This window comes from Microchirus variegatus (genome assembly GCF_963457635.1).
Source record: "Microchirus variegatus genome assembly, chromosome: 18".
NCBI classification, from domain to species: Eukaryota; Metazoa; Chordata; class Actinopteri; order Pleuronectiformes; family Soleidae; genus Microchirus; species Microchirus variegatus.
Window position 1 is genome coordinate 20,712,192 of NC_139819.1, and position 26,600 is coordinate 20,738,791.

At 39.6% G+C, this 26,600-nt stretch overlaps 1 protein-coding gene across 1 annotated transcript; it reads left to right on the forward strand.

Annotated features, from left to right (window-relative positions):
• On the forward strand, positions 1 to 25,531 carry cabp7a (calcium binding protein 7a; the record flags this gene model as incomplete). The annotated part of the gene is made up of 5 exons (XM_083904865.1): positions 1 to 106; positions 18,711 to 18,854; positions 18,963 to 19,075; positions 22,492 to 22,642; positions 25,401 to 25,531. 5 exons carry the CDS (start codon positions 1 to 3, stop codon positions 25,529 to 25,531), a joined length of 645 nt encoding a protein of 214 aa, XP_083760991.1.
• Between the last annotated feature and the right edge of the window lie 1,069 nt (positions 25,532 to 26,600).

A 26,600-nucleotide genomic window follows, 5' to 3' on the forward strand; every position in this document is an offset into this window, starting at 1 on the left:
ATGCCGATGCATCCAGTCACCTCCACGTTGATGTACCGGGGGATCTGCACCATCCCTGACATGCTGTACAGCGCACCGGTCAACCTGCCCGAGGACGAAGTTGAAGGTGAGATGGCACCTGTTCGTGTGTTCAGTTCACCTGTGCGGCTCTTCGAGTCTTCTGAGGCCGCTGTGTGTGATCTGTGGTCAGTTCTATGCGGTGGAGCGCGGTCAGCACCTTGGACAGCGCTTAGGTCTCTGACGGTTCAGGTTTTTAAAATAGTTGATTTTCAGTTTAAAAATGTTTAACGATTTTGGGTTGTTTTTTTTTTCTACATGTCCTCTCCTGGTCTTACTATTTGAACTATTGTGGAGGAATAGTAAGGGTCACATGAGCTCTTAGGTCAGCGAGTGTTTGGTCAAAACAGGAAAGACATCTTTCCATGAAGTGGTGTTTTTGGTTTTTGATGAGATTTTTTGATATTCCATCTCCTTTAACATTCTGTCCAGGAACTGTGGATTACAGCATATTATTTGGTAACTCTCCTCTTGATTAAGAGGAACATTTTTTTGCAAATACTCTCTGTGCATCACTGTCTTCTCTTCAACACATACTGTAAAGTAACACTCTCCAGCAAGCATGCAGACATATGATGACCTACTCTGAGCAGCCCCCCCCACACCCCCCTTGCCGCCTGGAGCTCTCAGTGATGTGAACCTACCACATCTGTATATTACCATGCAATGGTCCTTTGGGCATTGCATGACTCCCAAAGCTCTAGCATTGCCTTTTAGCTGCGGCGATGCTGTAACATAGCTGTAACATAGCTGACATGTCTCTACTGAAGGATTTTTTTATTTAAATTGCAACTCTTCTCCTTATTTATGCTCTCGTTGTGATGTTTTTCTTTGCTTCAGAGTCAGATTTGCAGTGTTCACTGTGCACCAGGTGTCTTTAAAGGTGCTATAATTCTGATGAGCGTGTGACTGACATGTATGTGTGTGAGTTTCAGACAAGCTGAGTCTTGTGAGGTGTATTGTCAGTGGGTGCTGGTGCAGAATATTCCAGGTTGAGACCAGAAATGAATTGCTAATTGAACCTGAAGTTTTGCACACAGCTAAAAATGAAGCAGAAAGATAATGAATTGGTTTTACCTCCAAAAAAAGGAATCATAGCACCGGAATACTGCAAATGCCACATGGGTGTCAATTATCCCCATGCACTTTATACTCGCATGTCTCTCCTGTCTGTGATAAAAGGGGTGTGTCAACATATCAGCAGCAAAAGTGATCCGTCTATGACGCCATATCTATGACTATAGCATTGCATCAGCTTCTTTTTTTTGTTTCCAGAAAATCATTCCCAGACATTTTTTATTTTTTGCACTCAAAATCATTTTTAGCACATGGAGAAAAATAAAGACATGTGACTAAGTCATCTCTGTTTCATTTTCAGCCTCCCACTTAATAGTAATTTACTATCTTTGTGCGCAATCAAAAGACAACACTTCACTTTGACTTGAATTACGCAAAACAAGTTGTGCTGTGTTGCTGCAGTCATGTGACATGAACCTTTTAGTACTTAACTCATAATGACAGTCTCACAGGAAATTAGATGATAGAGGAGGTGAAAGAGCCTTTGTCAGCTACCGTGAGCAATGGTGATCCCCTGTAAATGCTGTCCTGCAGAGAGAGAGAGAGGCAGATTTAAAAGGCAGATGTTTGATGCTGCTGATGTTAACACCAAGAGTACAACAAAGATTTAAAGCCTTTTCCTGCTACATAGCACAAAATGGGACCAACATGAATGTGACAGAGTGTTATATTCGAAGGGTCGAAGGACAGAGGATCATCACCAATCAATCTATTACAGTTTTTATTTTATTTTATTTTCATGTAAGTGTATTTCTATAGGATTTCTGTTTGAATGAGTAACTTGATATGGTAGATGGCACCTTTCCCAGAGCACCGGCATCTGAAATCTGATAGCATTTGTTGTTGTGGTTTCATTACTCAAAGTAATGCTCATCAGACCTGTCTGACATCTAATTAACTCAAACATAATGATCACAACCACTACACTCTTCTTTTCTGTAGGTAAAAACATGACATATCATTTAGTTGTAATGCCTTCTGGTTCAGCTTAATTAAAAGTGAATGTAAATAAGGACAAAAAAGCAGTGCTACTGTCCTTAAAGATGCAGCAGTAAAGCCAGTTTAAAAAACAAAACAAAAACAGTGCTTAATATTGTTGATGTGCCAGATAATACAAAGGTCGACAGGCTCTCAATTATAATAGATAGTTAACAATGTTAGGAGCTGTCAGTCAGCTGTCAGACAGCTGTGTGGTGTTTCATCAGATCGACAGCCTCTTAGTCTCGTCATCATCTCATGGGAGACGTATGAGAACTGACTGGAAGTTTGGAGTGTCTCATGCATCAGCTCTGCCGTCAAGGAGACCGGGCTTTGTCACAAATTGAAATTGCACATTAGTTAAGGTGTGTGTGGGTTAGGGTTAAGTGCATACGTAAGGACAAAAGGCCTGGCCCTTTGGCACGCTTGGCCATGGACGTGATTCTCAGTTACTGGCTTGGACAACCGAGAAAATGGACCAAATGGCAGAGAATGAAGAGGCTGTCAATGGTTTAATTGGAAGAAAACCTTATTTTTCACATGCTCGATAAGCCTGTGTGTGCGTTTCCATAGTAGTTGGTGGGGGTTGGTAGCAAGTACCGTAATGTACAATCATGTGAGCAGAGCATACATTGAATTGGATTCCATATTTCCATTTCCCCTCCTACACAAAAGGGAGGAGCTCAATACAGTGTATACTGTACCTCCTCACAGATAAAAAACACACACGCACATTCTTGTACTGCATTCTGCATGAGCTAGACATAAAGTATTCACATTTACCCATTTTGTACCACTTTATCCTCCTGTCCCTGCAGGGCCCTCTTGTAGAGAAGAACAACCATTCACTCTCACTCCTATATGGCTAATTTAGAGTATCCAATTGACCTAATCCACAATCTGCAAGTGTATTTGGACTATGGAACTAAGCAGGGGTACCCTAAGATCAAACCTAACCAGGATTTGTACCCTAATTTATCAGCATCAATGTGATGGATAAATAGCTTATTTCAGGGAGATGATGGTCTCTCTGCACTCACTATACTATACTGTTAGTGAAAAACTATCCTTGGAAGATCAGGGCTGCTTGCCCAGATTCCACAGAATTAGCAGGTCTAGTGAAGTCTCAGGGTCTGTCGAGAAACAGAAATTTCTTCATGGCACCACACACACGTCCTCTAGCCAATTTACAGAGTAAATTTGTAACTTCCGGTCTATGGGAGCTTTAAAACTGCATACATGTTTCCTGTATTTTCTGCATGTGTTCCAATGGCCTTAACCTAGCCTCACTTGGTCTATCAGTGCTCAGCCATACTCCACTTTATTATGAGGGGTATGTGTGGGTCTAGCACGTGTGTGTGTGTGTGTGTTACATGAGGGTGAGGCGAGTGTTTATGAGATGTTTATGGGGTTTGTTTTGTCTTATTTTATTTTAATGTAAAGCACTTTTCGCTACATTCCTATGTGTGAAAGGTGCTATATAAATGAAGTACATTTGAATTTAAATTTAATAGCATTGCTAAAACAACAAATACAGTATAATGGTGGCGTGAGACCTCTGCAGAGCTGTATGTTTAGACTCATGTAAGTGAATTAGAAACAAATGAGATGACAAAATGTCCCACATATTCCCATTTCTAACTTCATTTGTCTATTCTTGTGAAAATGCATGTGGAAAAGGTTGTTGGTGGGAAGTGATTTAGTCCAAGAATGATTGTTTATATAATGTTGTTGCTTACAGAAGAGAGGTGCACACCCCCAAACCCTAAGGCCTTCAAACTAATGCATTTGTGAATATCCAATAATAAAATCTAACATGATGGTAAATGAATTAATTTGACATACATGAGCACAGTGCCAAGAAAATGGAACAATCCATCTGTTGTTAAAATAGCCAAGTTTCATATCTTACTGTCTACCAGGAAAAAAAAAAATTAAAATGTTAAAAATAAATGTCCTCTGTAGGAGTTAATTCAGTAGTATGCAGTGGGTGGGAGATATTCAGGAATATTATAACAATGTAATTAATTTGAAAAGCCAGCAGTAGCCAGAAACATGGAGCTCAAACATTTATTGCCCCTCAACTCATATGCTGCTTAATTTTTTTTGCGAACAAAGTAACAACACAAATTACAATTTGCTTGCAGACGTCAATCTCCAAATGCTGCACAGCAAGGAAAATACAGGCAGTTAGACTGTTTGTATTGATGGACATATTTGAAACAGGACAATTTAATGGTTGAATTGTCAATGTGTGGTACATTTATGGTTATTAATATGATTAAAGTCACATTCTACCCCAGATACAGCTTTCATGTCCACACCAAAGAAACATGAAAGTGAATCCAGAGTCAAATCTGTCACGGGCACCGCAGCATGGACAAAATCTTCCAAGGAGCATTAGAAAGTCACAGAGTTACTGGCTGCAGTGATCAAAATCAATGCGGTCTATAAAGCCTCCTCTTCATTTGTTCACACTTGTGGGAGACCGAGTGCGGATTTCCTTGTCTCAAGATCAAACGCCGACTGAGCTGTTTCAGCAGTGCTGTCACCACTGATGATCAAATAGGATCCAGACTGGAATTTGTCAATAACCAGTACATGTACATGGATTATCATCACATTTTCATTTGTAGTCACCAAACGATAAATCCTAAAAAGAAAATGAATCTTCTCTGAATGAGTGATATTATTGTTTTGTCCAATTTGTCTTTTTGTGTTTGATTCTCAGTAATGTGCACCTCCACTGAAATATAATAATCCATCCATCCATCTTTTACCACTTTATCCTCCACATGAGCGTTGTGGTGGGAGCTATGCCAATCTCAGCTGACATAGGGCGATAGGTGGAGTAATAATAATAATAATAATAACAATGATAACTTTATTTATAAAGCACTTTTCATACATTTAAAATATGTAGCACAAAGTTTAAAAACAGCCCATCCCGCACCACCCAGACCCCCACCACTGCACATAGGCACACGCACACACAAATGCAGGCACATGAACACACGCACACTCATACGCATGCACATACACACATATAAACAAGATCTACGAAACGTGTTGCTGGATACAGAGGAGCCAATTCAGGAAACACCATCACAGGAAGCCGTCTGCACTAAGGGCTGCTCATGACCCGAGGCCAGGACGCCTCCACCCGGGCACCCACCTAGCCACAGGCCAGCGAGCGGCCCACAGCTGTGAAGCACTGCCATAGACCCTCCACCGGACAGGCCGATGTTCGCCACAAGTTAGAGACGTCCTAGCCAGAGGTAATCACAGCCCCCAGTGCAGACGGCTCCCACCGAGGAAACACTGGAGACACTGAATAAAAACCTAAAGCTAATGGATATATGGAATAAAATCATAAAAACTACATAAGCTAAAAATATAAAACTAAAAAAATGAAATACTACTAGTAAAATAGATGAAGTGTAATTAAATACCATTAATAAAAATAGATAAAATGAACTCTCATAAATGGAAAATAAGGGGGGCTAAAATATAAAAACTGACTAAGAAGCTAAGATATTAGTTAAAAGCCAGATTAAATAAGTGTACACCCTGGACAGATCGCCATCACAAGGCCACATATAGAGACAAACAACCAGATACTCTCAGTTTCACACAGGCATGGTCAATTTAGTGACCAATTTACCTAATCCCCATAGTGTGGGAGGAAGCTGGAGAACCTGGAGAAAATCCAGAAACATGCAAACTCCATGCAGAAAGGCCCTTGTTTTGTCTGGGGCTAACCACTACACCAGCCGTGTGGTACACTCTTGGTACAAATAAAAGTGCCAAGTCGAACCATATATGGTTCTTCGGCTTGTCCTCATAGGAGAAAGGTTCCACCTGGAACCCTTAGTGTTACCAAGAACCCTTTAAAACCCTAATTCAGGAAAGGAGCTTTAAAGGGTTCTCTGGATCAAAAAGGTTCTCACTGGAACCATAAGTGTTACCAAGAACCCTTGAAAAACCCTTTATTTTGGGAGAGAAAAGAGCTGGGATTTATTTGCCCCACAAAGTTGTCATCTCTGCAACAAGTCTGTTAGGATGAATGCTCTATTTAGTCGTGTTATAACATAGGCTAAATATGCATGCAAGAACTTTTCGAAATTTAAACTTTACAACCCTCTACATTTTGTGTTGCTTTTCACTGACATGCAACTGGGACCACTGTTTTATCATATTTTAGTGTTTCCTGTGGCAGTTTTGGGACTCTGCAAACGCTCTGACTGACAGCTCATAAGAAATCATTGACATCCCTGTGTTCCTAATGGCATAAAATGCCTGTGAGGGGATCTTGGTGTTGCTGCTCGACTCCTACTGTAGCTGCAGCAGAAAACATTGACTCATGTCTTTGCCCTGAGGCACAGGGTTGACTTCCATTCCTTTGGTAATACATACACAAATCCAAATGAAGATATTTAAAGGCATCAGCAGCTGCTCGGCAAGACAGAAACTATACACGCGATGTATCACTGGTGCAGAATCCGTGGGTGTTGAGGGGGTGCACTTCTAAGGGGGTCAGCTGAGACCATTATAAAACTTATGCTGCTGAAAGGATGATTTGGACAACACATAATAAAATGACCAATCAGGATGGCAGTGGATGTGTTGGCTCATTTTGTGAAGTTCGACAAGTGTGAATGAGTTAGAGGAAAACCAAACACCTATTTGTTGCGTTCGCTGTTGACTGCTTTAAGCAAGGCTTTCTCTCAGGAAATGAACCCTCATTCAAATTGAATGCCCTAAACAAATGATTTGCTTTCCATTGCATGGAAGAAAGAAAGCTCTCCTGTATTTTAACAGAATAAAAGAAGAAGGAATAAAAAATAAATATCTCACAATATTGTAACAAGAATGAAGAGTGTTCAGTCTGGCTTCAAGTGCCACTGCTAACACCAAACCATTTCTTCTTCCTTCCTTTCTGACTGTTTTGACATTGTGGCAAACATTTACTCGAGACGTCTTTTGTTCCTGACGAACAAAGAAGAAAGACGTACAGCGTCAACAGCATCGACTGCTAAATTATTCCAAAGTTAAGTGCCTATAAAGCCTGCAACACATGATTTAGAAATAAGGTTGCTCTCAACTGATGTCTCTCAACCTGTAAACATATATTCATGATGGGAATCGCTGAACACAATAACACGAGTGAGAATACAAGGAATATGGACAGAGGAGAAATTGCCTGTCACAAAAGGCAAAGCAAACGCCTTCAAACTTTGTACGACTTACTGAACTTACCATCAGTCATTTTATTCAATGTCAGCAAAGCTGTCTCAAGTTGGAATTCTCTGAACATTTTCTCTCACAATGTCATTAAAACAAAATAAGGGGGAGGCATTTTACTGGATTCATCTTGAAAATGTTTCAAACATGACCTAATTTGAAGACACGAAAAAAAACATCCAATCCCATGACGTACAGTGAGTGTAGTGTAAGTAAGTAGTGTTAAAAAAAGAGAGAAAAAATACAGACATGGATGCTTGGTATTGAGGAAACATTTGAATGGATCCTGCTTGCATCAGTTTTTCTTAAAGGTGAAGTAAGTAGTTTATAGTGCCATCTAGAGGAGAGGCTGAAATTTACAACAAAGACCTGCTGCTCTCCTCACCCCCTCCCTTCCCTGAGCGCTACGGTATCCGCAGCTGGTCAAATGTCGTCCTCGTCGTCTTTCTCCGTGTCAGCAGATGAGGTTCGTGAGGTGAGGGAGAGGGCGAGCTACCGAGGGTTCGGGTTAGGGTTAAAAGAAGCGGAGAGTGAGGAGGCGGGACTTCCGCTACAAGTAAAGAGACGCTTGTTTTGTTCTCTCACGTTTGTCCTTATAGGCTCCGGTAGAAACATGGCGTCTCGCTGCTAACGGTGGCTATGCAACCGCGGTCCGCGGTCATGTTATTTAACATGACTTTTTGAAACACTACGAAAATGAAACAAAAACTATTATACAGCGACTAGACAATGCAGGAGCACATAATATGTATAAAAAAGTGGATTTTGGGTTATATAAACCCATAAATACTACATATTGTACCTTTAATGGGCAAGTGGTCTTACATTTTGAAATCTCACTGAATATAATTAGGTCAAGGAAAATAAATCCCACTTTGTGCATCTACCATTCACATAAATGATGGAGAGCCACCTTGCACAATCTGCCAGAAAGACAGGTACATGGAGGCAGAAATGGATTTTAGAATGGCCCTCTATGTTGCATTACTTGCCTGGATGAGAGGAGCAGCATATGAAAAAGCTCTACTTGACATAGATGGTGATAAAGATGTGAAGCAGAGAAGAGCCATTTCTCAGAGAGTGCAGTGACCCAGCACAACAGCTGCTGAGCCACAGGTTGGATCAGTCCAGCTAAGCTGCTTCTGAAAGGTTTTTCTTTTGACATTTTGTGTTTTCAGTTTACGTATTGATTGAAAATCTTTGTTGGAGCCATTCTTGGACTCACATAAGGTGGTGCTCTTTGGATGGGAATGTTATAACCTTGCTAAAGAAAAAACCCCAAGGTATTGTCTTTTAAAGGTCACATAGAGTGGTCCTGTTGCACATAAATGTTAGTTATGGAGGTCTAGTTACATATATTAACTTGTAAACTTGTAATCAAAAACCTCCTAGTTGCTGTAAACGAGCCGATTGAAATCCTCTTTTCTGACGCTGATCGTCAGCCGTGATGTTTCAGAGTGAACTTTCATCCCCAGAAGACAGAGGCTTGTGATTGGCCAGTACTATTCAGCACACCCACTCTCAGAAGCACAGCTCCCCCCTCTGGAACGGTGGATGCACTGCTCCTCATTATCAAAACATTGTTTTAACAGTGTTTAAAAATAGCTTTGTCACGACTCCCCGCCGCAGTCATTATTCTTCTTCTGCGGTTCAATGTACGCAACCGAATGTGCCCGGAGCAGGACGATCTGTTGTTCAGGAGAACCGCTGTTTACGTAACTATTACGGGAGGTTACAATCAACACAGCGTTCTCAGCAATGGCTGAACTGTTGGTTTACAACCTTCAGGGCTTCATAAACAAGGTAATGACGCAGATACACACCAAAAAAACAATAGGAATAATTAATAGGAACTTCCGGTCTAGACCTGCTTTAAACCATTAAAAAGCCTTTACTATAGTGTAGCGTCATGTCGGTCATGTTCAAAACACATATTTGCTGAGCCTCACATTAAATGTTAATTATTCTGTGAAATTTTCTTCATTTACACTACAGGCCTTTGGGATTATCGATACAGACAAGGGACAGGAAAACACAACTGAGGGCTATTTAATGAGGGCCGACATGTTAGGGCATATCTTGTATCTTCAAATGTTTACTATTTTTCAGTGTACATTCAACTGTGGCTTCTGTTACTTATTGGCCCTAAAGGCAAATTTGTCACCAGACAATATGACCAATGGAGTACAAGATTACTGTTACCCTTCCTGAGCACTAAGACTATATAGCTAATAGCGAACAGATAATTTGGTTCTTTCTAACTACACCTGCAAGCACTATTGACATACATTAGCACTTATGTCTCGTTTGTTTAATGAGGTGTTCAAGTTATTAACTGGGCTAATTTGTCATTTCTGGATGGAGAATAAACATTATAGAGTAGGTGCATCTAAAACTGTGTCATTGTCCTGACACATTAACGTCATAGAGACCAATTTTCTGAATGTTTGACACAACGTCTTGATCGCTTCCTTTAATATGGTGTGACATCCTACTTTGCCAAATTGGGTTCTGTTGGAAAGCATGTGGTGCAGATTAGCCGGCAATATCACGGAGTGCTGTGATTACGGCTGTCAGGTAGGATGAAGTTAAGTCATTTATTTCCATTTTGATGGATTGCTGTGAAAGAGTGGAGGTAGCAGACTTTATTACCTGTGAAATGAACTGAAATGAGTTCTGGACGGTGAAGTGCTTTTTCGCACAGGTAATATTTCTTACATTTGATGAACACTACTAAGTTGAAAATAGGTAATAACAAAATCCAGTCATCTAAAAATGGCATCCATAAGTGAGTACATACCTAGCTGATGACACAGTCATGGGCAAATTGCAAAGCATAAAGCTTCTCATCATTTGACTGTGACTATTAAAACTTGTAGCTTTGAAAACATAAGAGTGAGGGTAAAATATTGAGACTGCTGGAAAGGGAAAAGTGAAAGAGAATCAGAGAATGGCTGACTCCAATCATTCAGGGTCAAGTGGGAGTGACAGAGCTGGTTAAGGGACTTCTCCAATGTTTATTTCCCTCTTTCAGTTCCTCCTTCTGGTCTTTGCACCATTGCAGTTGAGGTTTTATTTCATAATGTAAGGAAATGTTTCTGTCCTAACCCAGATATGAGATTTTTCCTTGAGACACAGATGACTAAGACAGTGCCATAGATCCTCTTTTAATACTCTCGAGCCTTGTTAGAAACCAGTTATTCAAATCTTCTGGTTTCCCAGGCTGGCCCATCTCCAGATAAAGATGGATTAAGGTTCCTCGGGGTGTTTAAAAATAGTCCCACTGTTCACACACATGTACACAGCGAAGCTTTGTTGTTCCTCACACTCATAAGGTCTTACATAAAGAGTGGGTGTGCTGCAATTATGGATCCAAAGCAGATGCAAGTCTCACTGAGGCAAGGACCATCTCTGCCTGGAAAACCACTCGGAAGACACCACAGAAGGCATTCTGGTCAAAGTGCATTACATGTTATTAGCAAAAATAAAATACTTTTACTGATGCTAAATTAAAGCAGAGGTGAAGCTTAGCTTTTTTTTTTTGCATGCATGAAACTTTTTTCCCATGTAATCTGTCCTTTCTATGAGGAGAGTTGTTTTTTTGTCTGATGTGTGAAGCTGAACATGGCTTTATCTCCTCTGGAGAACAACACAAGACAGAAAGTGAAAATCATACTGAGCATTTTTGTTATCTATTTGCCGACATGAATTAGTTCCACTTGCAAGCGATTCCTGCGTTTGTCTAGTGTACACAGTTCTCAGACTGTTGGCATCTCTGTGCTGCGGCAATTCAGAGATCCACTGCACTTCATTCATATATACGTGTGTATATATATATTTACAGCAATGTATGGAGGAGAGTGATACAAAAAGAGTGCACTGCACCTTTCTCTTGTGGGAGTACAGCTTCAGATGTTTGTCTCTCGTGGCTCACGAGCTTAACTTGGGCTTTTTCATCTTCTGTCAGACCACGCCACATGGGACCTCATAGCTTTGCATCTTTGAAGACCAGCAAGCGCCTCCCTAACATCAAAGCAAACACCGCATACTTTCAACAAAAATAGTCACACCTCCCTGAGTGGAAGAGGCAACACCATAGCACCAGTAATATTAGGTGGGGTTTAAAGAAGACACAAGCAATATGAATAATATTATGCAAAAATAAAAAGCCACTTCAAACACAACATAAACAAACAAAAAAACAACTTGATCTTCCAGAAGTCACATTTATATGCAACCAATATACAGCAAGTATGTTTTTGAGGAATCAAATAACATATATACGAACAAATACCTTTGAGAATTTTCATCTTTTCAACAAATATTTTCATATAATCAACTTTAATTTAAATCTTTAATCGATGAAAAATGCCAAACTCGCTTTGCTTTCAGCCTCTGAAATGTCATTTTTTTTGGAGTTTGAAGCACGGCTCACACAAAACTACCAAATTGATAGTCACCATACAGACTTTGGGAATTTCTGATTGTTTTATTGTTTCCTCTCATTTTATGCACCACACAATAAAAGAGAAAATGGCAAAAAATACGACTTATTTGCAGCATGATATTTGTTTTAATGACGCATGGGTTTGTAACTCACTGTGTCTCATTTTGCGTTCATGTTAAACTTGTTAAACCCAGGAGCTGTTAGAAAATGTAGAGTCACTGTCGCAGGTTAATAGTTTACAAATGAGCTCATCAGTGAACAGCCACATTTATCCAGTATATTCATAAACAGCATTTCCAGAGTGTGCTCAAATACACACAAGCAGGCATGGCAACCACAACTGAGGCAAATATAGCAACACAGAAGAAGTGTGACATCACTCTTCTATTTGTTTTCCATCATCTTGTAAAGCTGAGTAATGCATGTTACATCTTCAAAGAGGTGTAATGCAAAAACCATATACAGTATATTTGTTTACAATAGACACGGAATTGTCAATTTAATCTCAAAGCTACATGACTGGGGTCACATTTTACCGGTTATCTATTAGGAGGAATTATTTGTTTGTTTTTTGTATGTATTTATTTAGACTTTGGCAGAGCACTAATTTGCAGGAAGGAAGATACAGCTTTCCTGCTCACTTAAAAATGACTCTTTCACAAGTGACTACAGGGGTGTCATGTGTATTTAAGCATTTTGGCCACATTGTTGCTTCGCCTGTGGATAATTAAGAAAGAGTGCTATCCCACAGAGAGTTTATCTATTCTGGTAGAATGTGAAAAAAAAAACATTAGTATTGTTGTATTATATATTGTTTTTATTTCTGGATGCAAAAAATGTATTGTATAAAGTCCATCCCATCTTCTCCCGGTACACCCTGGACAGGTCACCAGTCTATCACAGGACCACAAAGAGACACACACTCTCACACTCTATGATCAATCTAGAGCAGGGGTCTCAAACTGGTGGCCAGGGGGCCACATGAGGCCCCCCAATCGATTACATGCGCCCCCCCCACTTGTTATAATCATGTTATAATGAAAACATGGCCCATGACCTCAACGTCTTTTAAACACAGTTTGTAGCTGAGGAACAGCTGCCAGTGAGGTGAGAATAATATTCTCTAATACATGTTTGCTAGCAATGTTTTTATAACAGTAATAATAAGACATTTGGTCATAATTACCCCATTGTTAAATGTATCATATACAACATTCAATTACGTATAAAAATATGCTTATTATAGGGCCCGAGCCACGAATGGCAGTGGTACGAATTTTAATTACAGTTGTTGACACTATTATTTATGGCCCCTGTCCAAGGTATCAGATATCAGAGGGAATGGTAACTTTTACATCATTATTCTCATTTTCATTAAAAAAAAACGTATTTAATGGGACTAATGTGTGATATTTGTGCAGCTCTGTGAGAAACAAATATGTTCTCTTCAGCCTGAAGAATAAGATGTGTAATAATAACACTGGGTTACAAAAAAACCCAGTGTCTTTTCAACTGAATTAGGACCATTTTGCACTGCTGAATCCAAAAATGACACTTTTCTCATACAGGTCAGGATTTTATGCTAATTTGAGTTTGAAAAATCATCTGACTAAACGGATTACATTTTTGTGACATTCTCCGCGTTTCCCAGATTCGTTAAGAAGCTCTTAACGCTAAGATCTTCTTTGGAGTGCTCTTAAGAACGCTGTGAAAGAAGAACGTGTTTCCCAGAGTTACTCTTAGCTTAAGAAGATCTTTCACTAAGAAGGAAACGTAAGATCGAGCTGACCCACTCTTAACAGCCTTCTTAGCGATCACATGTCCAGTGATCATAGTCTGCCGCTAGGGGCGTCTAGATTTCTAGGCTACAGTGATCAAGCCGCATCAGGGAAATTTATATCCTCCACTTTTTGAAATAATAAAACAATGTTCAATGTTCAATGTTGAAATGCGCTCATAGCTGTGGACCACTGGCGCAAGAAACATAGGCTAATAGTAGAGAAGAAAAACTGTTATTGAATTACGCGTTTATGAGTTTATAGTACTACACATAAAAAAACACTCTTTCCTTTAGTTCCACCAATAAAACTTCACGGTGCTGCCACACCTCGTCCACCAACACGCCCATCTCCTCCGCGGTAAACGACGGTGCCCGCTTGTTTTTTTGCTGCCAATTTCTTCCATTCTCACATGTGTGTGCCAATATTCACGGGGGTATATATGCGCTAATGGGCTTGATTACTACTTGGATACACCTGATGGCACACACACACGTCATCGAAATGAACTAAATGCTATATCCACGTGCAAACACTTTGTTTGAGCGGGAGAGACGCGCGTAGACGCGCAACTAGGCTACTTGTTGTTTTCTTTTTCATCATTTTTTCTTTTCTTTTTATTTTATATATATATATATATATGGTTATCAGCAAATAATGTGAAGCTAATCCACTAACTCAGTACTCATCATGGATATGGCAAGTTCTTATAAACAACGACAATAGAAAGGATGGAGGATGGACGCATTAAGCTAGAGGAGTTATTCCAGATGGGCACTAACAAGGTAGACAACTGGTGTGCTTGACAAAACGCCATACGTTAACGGCACGCTAGAACAAATCTAAAGGTAACTTAGCCTTTATAGGGCTGTGTAACGTTGATGGGCGTGCGTACCATAGCATTAATTCCTGCAGGCGCCCCTGAGCCTAATTGCACCTGTGTGGGGGGACCACGGGGCGCTGTGTGTGACTTATGCACTGATAAAGCGGTGGGTGATCGATTTGCCTGGCATAGATTGATTCAGTTTCAGCACCACCGTGGTGAACAGCTCTCGTTAAGAGCTTCTTAAGAAGCTTCTTTGGCTTGATCTTACGGTTCTCCTAAGAAGGCAGTTAAGAACGCGTCAGGGAAACACCCGTATCTTAGCGCTCCTAGCCATTCCTTCTTAAGAGCCTTCCTAAGTCCTTAAGAAAGATCGAAATCTGGGAAACGCGGCCATTATCAGTTGATGTGTGTTAATATTCCTCATCCAAAAATGGAGAAAATGGTTTTCTAACCGTTTCCTGTTCGGAACAATGGTGTATTCACCGCAGAATATGTCAGGCTTATTTTTTTTTTAAAGATCTTCTCGTCGAAGCCATTTCATTCACTTGGAAAATATAAAAAAACAATTAGTCATAAGTTGGCACATGCAAAATCTTCAGAATTTGTTTATTGCAAGAAATATACAATTTTGCATCATATGACGTGAAAATACCTGTACATGTAAACAAAAACGTTAAAAAACAAATATGTAGCTTTGTTCAGAAAGTTGACCTGTTCGGTGTTGACCAGTTCATTCATTAAAATGATATTTTGACACACATTTTGGCTTGTCAAATATTGCGTCTCCTGCAATTTGAAAATTGCAGTAAGCTGTATTGTGATTTCGATAACATTTCAATTCCCTGTTCAGGCTTCTTGCTGCAAAGGAAAGAGTGCTATAAGTATAAAGTCACTCTACAGAAAAAAGCTCATATGCAATGCCAGCTTTTACTGTTTCGATTTGTCTGTCTGAATCGGGATGTTTTTTTCACATTTACCTTTGATCGACAATTAAAGCCCATAGAGGAGACACACAATTTGGCACCCTGTTTTAAGTGTTTGAGTTTATAACAGGTTCAAGTGTCTACTGGGAAACCGCAGCTTTTTCTGAAGTAAACAGAGGGAGCAGAGACCTCAGGTGAATACTGAGGTGTTGTTATTCTATAAACAATGAAATCAAACACCGCAGTAAAACAACACACAGCTCGAGCCTCTCCGTTATTCAGAATTTACCTCAGAGGGAAAACGATGTGAAAAGTAGCTGCTGAGAATGTCATGGTTTTATAAATTGCACGCCCAGATGTAATACACTTTAAAACTGCCAAGTTCTCATTGTTCCCATGGCACATTTTCTGTTCTGTTGATGTTTGCTTGATTACAACCTTTTTCTGAAGCCATGCTGGGGACATGATACACACAATGACACAAAAACTGTTTCCTGTCATCAATGATATTTTTGTTTACCCGCAAATATATTTGTCACAGATTGTCACAGTGTGGCTGTTGGCCTTAGGCTTGGCCAGTCATCGCTGTAAATCATCAGAACAGTAATTCACATTTACAACACTGGGCTCTGCAGAGACATGATAGAGTGATTTTTAGTGTCTCACTTTCATCACATGACAGCGACTAATTGACTAAACAAAGAAAGAAAAAAATGATGATTTTATTTTTTATTTTTGTGAGAATATAAAATAAAATAAATAAATGACAAAAAAGAGAGATTAGGTTCATTATTACTCTAAATTATATATGTTGAAAAGGGGGAAGAAGTCGATACTTATCAGGTCCCACACCTTCTCCCTGCACCAATATCGCCATATACACTAGAATCCTGATGGAGAGAAAAAAAACTATTTTTTAACAGAATAAATCTTTGACAGAACCAGACCCAAAGCTGTGCAGCCATCTGCCTCGGCCCGGTTGGGGTGAAAGAAAAAATGGGGGACAGAGGAGAGGTGGGGGACAGAAAGTACAATTTCTTCCTGCACACCTTTTATTTTACATTAAGAGATTACAGCTATTACGTTCTGTTATTTTATGAAACTTTACATCTGCCTTATCCTCAACTGTGAGGCATCTTTTGCACTTTGAACAGTTTTATTGTTGTTTTTCGGAAAGGTTGTTGTCTTTATATCACCCTTTAGTTTGAGACGTTTTCTTTGTGCTTCTGTTGTCGTTCCTGCTGCTCCTGTGAGGTGTCTCCACTATTTAATTTTTTGAATTATGAAGCCAGCGTGGCGAGAGCAGAGACAGATTGTGAACAGTCATCGCGCAGGGTTGAGCGTCTTTGAACGTCTACTGCAGTGGGACTATCGCGTGAATTGAAAAATGAGCCCTATAATTAATTAAGTTGCAGCTCTTAACAGAAATGATTTATAGACCATAATGAATACATTAAAGGTCCCCTATTGTGCAAAATCAACTTTTTAATCTTTTAGTACTTTTATTTGGGACTCAGTGGGCCATACCAGTCCCCAAAATGTGAAAAAACAAGACTCAGTCATGTTTTAGTGGTTCCACTTTGTGTAAGTATAGGCGATAAAACACGCGATGTTTTAACGCCCCTCGCAATGACGACATAGCAACACATTTCACCGTGAATGTTGGCACGCCGCCAGGCAGAGTACTTCACAGCTCCACCGTAGCTCCCCACAAGCTTCACAAGCCCTTTGTGTTGATCGTGTTTGTAAATTCCTATGCTGGAGGGACACCTTGAACGCACCAGTTACGTGCCTGCGGTTAGCGAGTGGCGTGTGTGGATCGGTGATATGAGGAGCACGCGTTTGAAAGCACTGCAGAAAGATGTAGATGTTGTCCTACATTTCTTCTCAACCAAAGGCTGCCTTTCTGTCGTGTTTCCACGTTCTCTCCTCGTGTTGTTGATCCACACACGTCGCAGTAACACTGGTGCGTTCAGGGTCTTTTTCTAGCATGGAAATTTACATACACGCCGCGCGGCGCATTTATCGTTTTTTCTTCGATTTTAATGTTTTTATGACCGCGAGAAGCCAAAATTGTGGTCACTCTATGCATTACGGGGAAACGCAGTAACAACGGGTAAACGGACATTACTATGGGGTATATGGAGCGGGGGTTGTGACGACGGTGCATGACAATAGGTGATAAGTGACAGTATGGCTGTGGATAGTAAGTTAGATCGACACTCCCCTGGAAGCAGTGGATGTGTGTTTACCTGGGTCCCATTCACATGTAAATGACCAGGCACAAAACCGAGCGTTCTGAAAAAGGCTGTTTTGGCAGAGTTATTGAACTGCTATTGTGCTTCATCCTTATGATATTTTGACTAAAGCATGACACAGACATGTTCATTAGGGCACCAGGACCTAGTTTAACTTGTGTTAATAGGGTATAATACACACTTATAACAAATCCAATTATCGTCCATTTTTGTTTTGATTTGGTTCACTGAGCCTCGCGTCCATTTGATTCACTAAATATTTAACATTCTTTACCATCATTCCAGATGTTTTATGATGTGGAAATCGAAGCTTTCACATGAAATTAACCTAATTGAGTTTGCTCTGCTGTTTACGGTCTGTATTCTGTTCAGGAAATACTGGGCTGATGAAACCAGGCAAAACAAGCTGAATTCTACACATTGTCCACGTCATACGTAGCCAGAACTTATTACTCACTGGGCTATTTTAGCATCAAAGCTCTTCAGATCTTGCCAGCCAGTTGAACAAGTCTTCATAGGTTTGAGTCATCTCCATGAAATTTGAATTTTCTCTCATAATTTATCTGACAGCTGTAGATTCCCTACAGAAAATGGTTGACATACAAAACACATCAGCTTATAACATTATTATTTGTGTAAACTACCGCTAAGCAAAGTACTAACAGTACTAATTTACCTCAGTTACAGTTAGTTAATAAAAACCAGATAAGGCAGTCATTTACTGGGAATACAGTTCAAATGGAAGCCTTGCATTTTTATAATTATGTTGTCCAGTAGGGAAACGAATGAGCAAATTCATAGGTTCTATTTTGTCCCCATTAAAATTGGAAAATACAAAAAGCGGTCAGCATGTACAGGCCTTAAAATCAATTACATTTCTCCTGATTTCAGCTCTTTTTATTTATTTATTTTGGCTATTTTTTCACCATTTTGCTGGTGGGATTTATTATCCTAAGCTCCCAACCCACATATGACTATGACTCAAGCATTGATGCGGCATAACAAATGTGTCTTCAGTGCCTGGACCTTTTCCCACTTTCATATTCTGCTCTGCTATAAGACTAAACTTGTGTGTGTGTGGTTGTGTGGCTGTGTGTGTATGTGTGTGTGTCTTCTCTGCAGAAATCCGAGAGGCCTTCAAAGTGTTTGACCGTGATGGGAACGGATTCATCTCGAAGCAGGAGCTTGGAATGGCCATGCGCTCCCTCGGCTATATGCCAAACGAGGTGGAGCTGGAAGTCATCATCCAGAGACTGGACATGGATGGTGAGCTTTGATTTCATGGCAGGAGCTTTGTTTGCCAACAACACTGGACTCCAGTGATGGGTAAAAACCAATAAAAATCACAACACCAGCTATCCTTCTTTTCTGCAGGCGATGGCCAGGTGGACTTTGAGGAGTTTGTCACTCTTCTGGGCCCGAAGCTGACAGCAGCTGGATTGCCAGACAAGTTCCATGGCACTGACTTTGACTCTGTCTTTTGGAAGGTACTTGTTATTCTGTCACTAATTTACTCCCAATTAGAGAGAAGGCACGACAACCGTGTCACAGTGCAGAAACATTCAGACTTTTCCCTCTTCAGAGGTTAAGATTCACAAGAAATGTCTCCATCTTGAGTCTTTGTGTGTGGCACTAAAAACGTAAAACCTCAACAAATGTGTTCACCAACACCTTGCTAGATAAATGAACCACTCACTTTGATAATGGGATGGTATTTAATAGGAAGGTTGTCCGTTTGTTGTTGTGATAACATCAGTGGAGCAGCGACCACAAAGCGTCAAAACTGGGTGCAAAACAGAAAGGATTTCTGGGAATTTGTAGTGCGGAAAAAGAATGACAGCCAAAGCCACCTGATGGTAGAGTGGTGTTGTGATCCAGTGTTGTAATCGGTGAGAAAATATGAATATGAATGATTCATTATGTTTAATAATTAAATATGTTATTACATTTCTTAAAACACTCACATGGGGCACCATTATGTTAGGATCAACAATAGTGGAAATAATTTGATTGATAAAAATAAAAGTAATAAACATGAATTAATTGATTTTAATAATAATTGAATTTAGATCGGGGCACCACCCTGTAACCAGGGGAAAGACAATCAATCTATGCCTTTCAAAATCAGTCTAAATAATCACTTTTGAACAGTACAATTGAACAGTAATGAAGGTATGAATCCAAGCACTGACTCTCAACCCTCGTTTGTCACAATATTCATGTACAAAAGACACAGACCATTCCTTTAAGTGAACAAAAGTAACAATTTATTAAATTATCAATTAAACAATTTGATTCACCAACATTAAATATCCAAGGCTAATTGAATGATCTAAGTCAATGAACATTAAAGCATAATGATAATTTAGTAATTTGACTCAATAAATCTCACTTGCTAAAGCTAAAATCACACAAACTATATACAACATAAACACCAGTGGATGTGTGTGTTTGTGTGTGTGTGTGTGTGTGTGTTTGTTTGTGTTAGTGAAACAGGAGGAGATAAGAAAGATAAGAGAAGGGAGTGACGCGGTTGGTGGCCACTCCCAACTCCTGGAACCAAAATGGTGGGGGCATGCGCAGTAGCAGTGACTGTAAACGCACGCCTCCACCACGCAAGATGGCGTCTGTGAGCAAGCTTTCATTCATGAATGAAAGAGAGAAAGTGAGAGAGCGAGAGTACACGATTCATTTGCGTGCAGACGTAGAGTGTGTTACAAGCCCAGCGTGTTCTGTGAATGAACACAGGATCGGGTGTAACGTAAGTTGATGGCAGTGTAAACCACACAGACTTGACACAGGCGAAGCCAGGCCGGTCTGTGAGTCGTAACGTTTATACAGCCATTATCTCACCACGTGATCTGTCTGCTCACTCAGAGCGGGGGGAGACCCAGCGCTACAGCGATGTGCTCCGCATTAAAAAGGAAAACCACAATAACGAACACAAAACGTAAACAAACACGACACGTAGTTATGAAAATAATACAAATGCCAACGTGTGGGTGCGCAGTCCAAGACGTTTTAACACAAAGAAAATTTAACAAACACAGACACATAATCTAACTCTGCCCAGAACATATTGCCTCTTACTGTAAGCCGATACCAGGTTGTGTGGTCCGTCCGTGGGTCCGGTCTAGTTCGTTGGAGCCGTGGAGTGTGGACGGGCCGTTAGTTGGCTCACAGCTGTTGATCCTCTGTGTCTCTGAATGGAAGCAGTTCGGGCGTCAGATACGGAGGGATGCGTCGGCCCGAGGTGAGATCCCCACAGGCAGAGGGATGGAAGCTGACGGCGCCATCTCGGTTGGGGAGGAATGCGTGGTTAGATGCAAGACAAGTTTCTCACTCGGGCAGCGAGTGTGAAACTGGCATGGCTCCTTCAAAAAGGGCATCGTTTGTGCGGCATGGGACGAGAGCCGCATGCCAGAGGCCATGGCTGGAGCCATGAGGCCCGGGCCCGGAGAGCCACCAGCAAGGAGAGGAATCAGATGAACAAGAGCAAGAGGAGCAACAAGAGAGAGAAGAATGTGTGTCTTTTGGTTTTATATGGTTGACAGAGGAGAGACCATAAAACACCCGGAGAGTCTTCTCCAGTCATAAAACCACATAGTTTACAAAATGGAGGGGTGTAGGTGTGTTACACTCATAACAGGCATTTTGTCTGCATATTGGCCTTAGACAAAGAACAATAGATCACATCCACATGCCTTAGGTCCCTACAGTTGTTGTTGTTGAAAATTGTTGAAAATGAATGAAATGCGGCATAGCTGCTTCATATAACAGGATAGTAGTATCAGTAATGTGCTGCTGACTGAGAGTCATGCAGATTAACTACAGCTCAGGCTGAGCTGAAAATGACTAATGACTGAATTCTGCTTGTATAGGTTTTGATCTTGGTTTTGATCTTAGATATTTATTTTTGCTTTAGCCAAAGCAAATTTTACATTTAAAAAAATTACTTTTTACATTTTATGTTGATTTGCAACTTGTCAATCATAATTTATCTCACAGTTGCAGAATATTTTTTTAAATGCAAAATAAACAGTTAAATTTACTGTAGACTAAACCAGGGGTGTCAAACAAAAGGCCCATGGGCCAGAACCGGCCGGTCTAATTGTCTAAGTGTCTAATCCGGCCCGCAGGATTCTTTTATTGTTGAAATACTATACTAAACTATGAGTGTGATAATAGTGAGTTTCTAATAGTGACTATTAGAAAACTAATAGTGTGTAAATGCTAAATGTAGGCTTAATATTGTTGAAATTGCAATTATTTGTCTCAAGAAATTTCATATTTCGTAAAATATGTAAAACAAAGAGAAAATATAAGAGTTCTTATTCATAGGTTATTATGCTATTATTTTACTGGTTTTGATCTTAGATATTTATTTTTGCTTCAGCCAAAGCAAATTTTACATTTAAAAAAGTTACTTTTTACATTTTATGTTGATTTGCAACATATTTTCACTGGTCAGGCCCACTTGAAATCAAATTGCGCTGCATGTGGCCAGGAACAAAAATTTGTTTGACACCTGTGGACTAAACCAACAGTCCAGTATACACAGAATAGGGAATCAAAATGAGCTCAATGGGCCAACCACACCACTATAATTCTGCTCACTCACAAATGTATTTACAATTAGAATTACTGTACTGACACAGACAGCAGCCACAATTCCTCATTTGAATTTGTACTATATGTACTATATTTTTGCCTTTACATATTTTGGTCACTTCATATGTCCAGCATATGAACCACATATTTTCCATTTGAGAATATAGCTGGAGAAACATGTCGTAAACACATGTGTAAATGCCTCTCTCTGTATGTATTTACGTGTGTCCACCAGCCTGTGCTCAATTACACGTATTTGTGTGTGTGTGTGTGTGTGTGTGTGTATTTCCAGTGTGACATGCAGAAGCTGACGGTAGAGGAATTGAAGAGGCTTCTCTACGACACTTTTTGCGATCACCTTTCCATGAAAGACATCGAGAACATCATTATGACTGAGGAGAACCACATAGAGAATCCCGAAGAATGCCAGGTGGATATAGACAGTAAGAAAGAACCTCCTATGTTATGTCCACATAACTGTTACTATATACACTTCATTTTCCTCCTTTTTTGATAATGTACCATGTTTTTTTTCTCAGAAAATTATATAAAATGTTCTGAATATTATTTGACTTCAAGCATAATTTTTTACATTTAATATGCTTTCATATTAAATCATAGGAGGTGGGTTTCCAAAAGTTAAGAAATATATAAATATCTGCTGTTTAATTGATGATATGGGTGAAATGGCTCTATGTAGTTCAGCTATGATTGAATTTATATTTCTCTTAAAAAAAAAATAGTTATCAACTTAGAATGACCAATAAACTGTCACGTCCTGGCTCTAGGACAGAGACAAATCAGGGGAGACCGAGCCGGAGTTGAATGAAAACGATGTAACTAATAGATTTCTAGAACAACAAAATAAACACATTTACAATATAAAACAAGAAGTAATACTGTACAACGTGCAAATCAAATAGAACAAAGTGATAAACAAACAATAATGTCCAAAAATATAGTCAACCGTCCAGTTTGTCCGAAATCAGTGTGTGCATTAGTCCTTCAGTGTATTTGTGCAATTGTTTCTTGATCTTAAATCAGTGAATGTGAACCATTCACATTGACAGTGTAGCATATACAGCTATAACATGAAATATTTCATATACAATTGTGTGTGTGTGGGCTGTTCACAAAATGGTATATGAAATATTTTTTAAATGTTCTTAACCTTTTACCACCGCATAGTGCACACAAACTATGAATTAAATCACATGTCAATCATGTTTGATAATGATTCATCGAATTACTGTCTCTCAATAACTGAAATGCACACAACTGCATGTGTTTTAGCTCACCAATTTATTTAGCTTTGCAGCATTAGTTAGCATATAGCAATAGTACAGGTCAGTAACATGTTGTATAGCAATAGCCCAATTGCTAACACATAGCACTGCTTCGATTAGCAAAGACAATTATCCACACAGAAATATAAAATTAACCACATTCTCAAATTCAACACATTCTTATATACATGCAGTTGGTTCCAAAACATTTTTCAGAAGCATAACAGCACATAATAATGATATATTCATTAAATGAGTGAATAATTAGCCGTGGTCCGCAGTCGCTAGCATGCTATGCTAAGTGCTAATGAGTACTACTCATTACAGTACATATATATAAATATTCACCAACTATATAAACACACCTGAGCAAAAAGTACTCAACTAAAAAAGTACAAAATATTTAAAATCGGATTGAATTTGTGAAATTTGGAAATACGCCACAATTCAAAATTTGCTAGGCTTGTTTTTATGAACAAAAATAAAACATTTGGGACTATTTTTTGGACTTCTGCGCAATTATTGCTACTTTAAATGACTACTAAAGTTGTATAGGAAATTAATGAATAACTTGAATATGTGAACTATGAACACCATGTTGGTGTTTTTTCTTTTTCTTTTTTTTTCTTTCAGATACCACATTACAGATCTCACCCTCAAAAATTCCTCACTATCATTTCCTTTATATTGTCTCATACCAAATTTAGCAATCAGCCATAGACAGATATGCCAGTTACTCCCATCACCAGCCATAAATAGATCATAATGCACTAGAAGCAGCCATCAGCAGTGTATGACATGATGTGTGTTTTGCAATTTGGCCAATGGTGCACAGCAAAACCATGGCATTGCCCTCCAACCCGATGCTTCCTTCTCACCAGTGGAAATGACTACACTATCGCTAAAGCATCCACCCACACAGACTCTGCATGGAGAACCCCATTCTCTCATTTGAAAGTCATTGTCGGAAATGTATAAAATCCAACTGAAGCAGAAGCAGAGGCACATTGAGGGAAAGTTTTCACACGGTGGCAAAGTTAATTAAACCTCTTCATTATAGATATTTGTATATATATTTTATGTGGCTTTAATGGTCATTTTATAATGTGTAGATTCAACGACTGTTGTAGCCATTACAAACCCATCCAACAATTCCATTCTTCTTCTTTTTTTTTTAACTGTTGGCAAGACAAAGCAAATTATAAGCATTTTGAAATCAGGCCACATGGCAATGCAGTTGGTCGAAGTTATCTCTAAGCAAGATGGTTCCAGGTTTAAATCCCTGTCCCTTTTTGAGTTCCACGTTCTCTTATTGCCTGTGTGGGTTTTCTCTTGCTACTACAGCTCCCTCCCACAGTCCAAACACATGCAGGTTAATTGGAGACTTGTAGAATATATTAGAGACTCATCTGCCCACAAGTGTGATTGTGAGTGTGAATGGTTGTTTGTCTTTTGGGCCTGTGATAGGTTGATGCCCTGTTCATGTTTCACCCTGCCTCTCACCCAAAGTCAGCAGGGACTGCCTCCAATTCCCCCCACAAACCTATAAGTATCATGATCATCGTCCTTAAATGCTTTGGTTCATCTGTCAGATGATTCTACAGGTATGCTTTTCTTGAATGTGGCGTTTTGACGAGCATCGTTTAATATACTAGTCAGGTACGACTCAATTTGTTGCTCCAAAAGTCCAATCAGGTTTAATCTGGATGTGATTATGCAGCATGCAGGTGTGAAAACACAATTTATTGGCTGTGTTCATTCCTTATAATTGCCTTTATGTTATTGTAAGGTTCTGTGATGCGCTCTTTCATTTGGACATTACTATCAGATTTTGTTCAATCACCAAATAACACCTGATCCAATAGACCTTCAAATATAAATATTTTTCTCTTTTCTTCTCACTTTTCCCTCCCAGGCTCCAGCCCGACGCAGCAAGTCAAGCAAACATGTGTGCGCAAGAGCCTGATATGCGCCTTTGCCATCGCTTTCATCATCAGTGTCATGCTCATTGCAGCCAATCAAGTGCTGCGAAGCGGCATGAAATAGAAGCTGCTGCATGTTCAGCCTTTACCAATACCTTAAGGCTCATTTACAGAAGAAATGACTGTGTAAAAGAAAAAAAAGAAACAACAACAACAACAAAGAAAACAAAGAAGAAATACTACAGACAATAATACAGCAGGTAAACATATGACTGCATGAAACTGAGTCTTGAAAGAATTTGTCTTGGTGACAGAGACATGGAAAACAACAAGGAGAATGAGACGTCACACAAAGCGACAACAGCGTGTATGACCACCTGACTAAACATATCACTCTTCATAATAAAACATTGACTATTCATTAGTCTGCATTTGAACAGTGTTGCATTCACTATGGTGGCAGCTAGACAGAAGTGTTGTGACTGTCCAGTTGTATATTTGTCATTGTACCATGTGGTTTATTATAAATGAGTAGAAAGAAACATTGTGACATATTGTAGGGACACTGGAGAAAATACAGACACTGGAACGTTTTTTTTTTTTTTTCTGCAAGGTGTGGAGTGAACAGCTTTGTGTAGAATACATGTGGTACAACATTGTTTGAAAAACCACTGGGAAACAACTATAGCTTGGAATTGCAGGGAGTTGCATGCAATTGTGTGGATAATGTCATTGACAGGGCTTGAGTCTGAGCTGTAGCTATGGAGCAGGGGTGAAGCCAGTGTGAATGGACAGGTAACTGGCTGGAACCTTCTCTGTGTCCACACTAAGCCTTTGCAGGCCTCAGACGATTACCATCATCTATGCATGAAGTGCATGGATTTAAACAGTTGTCTTGACACATTTGTAAAAAAAAAAGTTCTTATCAATGGTAGTTACCATTATTAATGTGTAACAGAGCTGATTTCAGTTACTTCATGACAACTGTGAGCAATCATATGTGGTGCAGGGTTAACAGCAACAACAACAACAACAACAAAAGTAAAGCATACAACTGCATGAAAAAGAAGGGCTGCTTTAGCACATGCTCATAAAAAGTATTTTGGGATTGCTAAACTATGGACCTTTTGCCTCGCAAGAGCACCTGATTATCCTCTCTTACTACAACCAATGACTTCAAGATGTGTCACTCA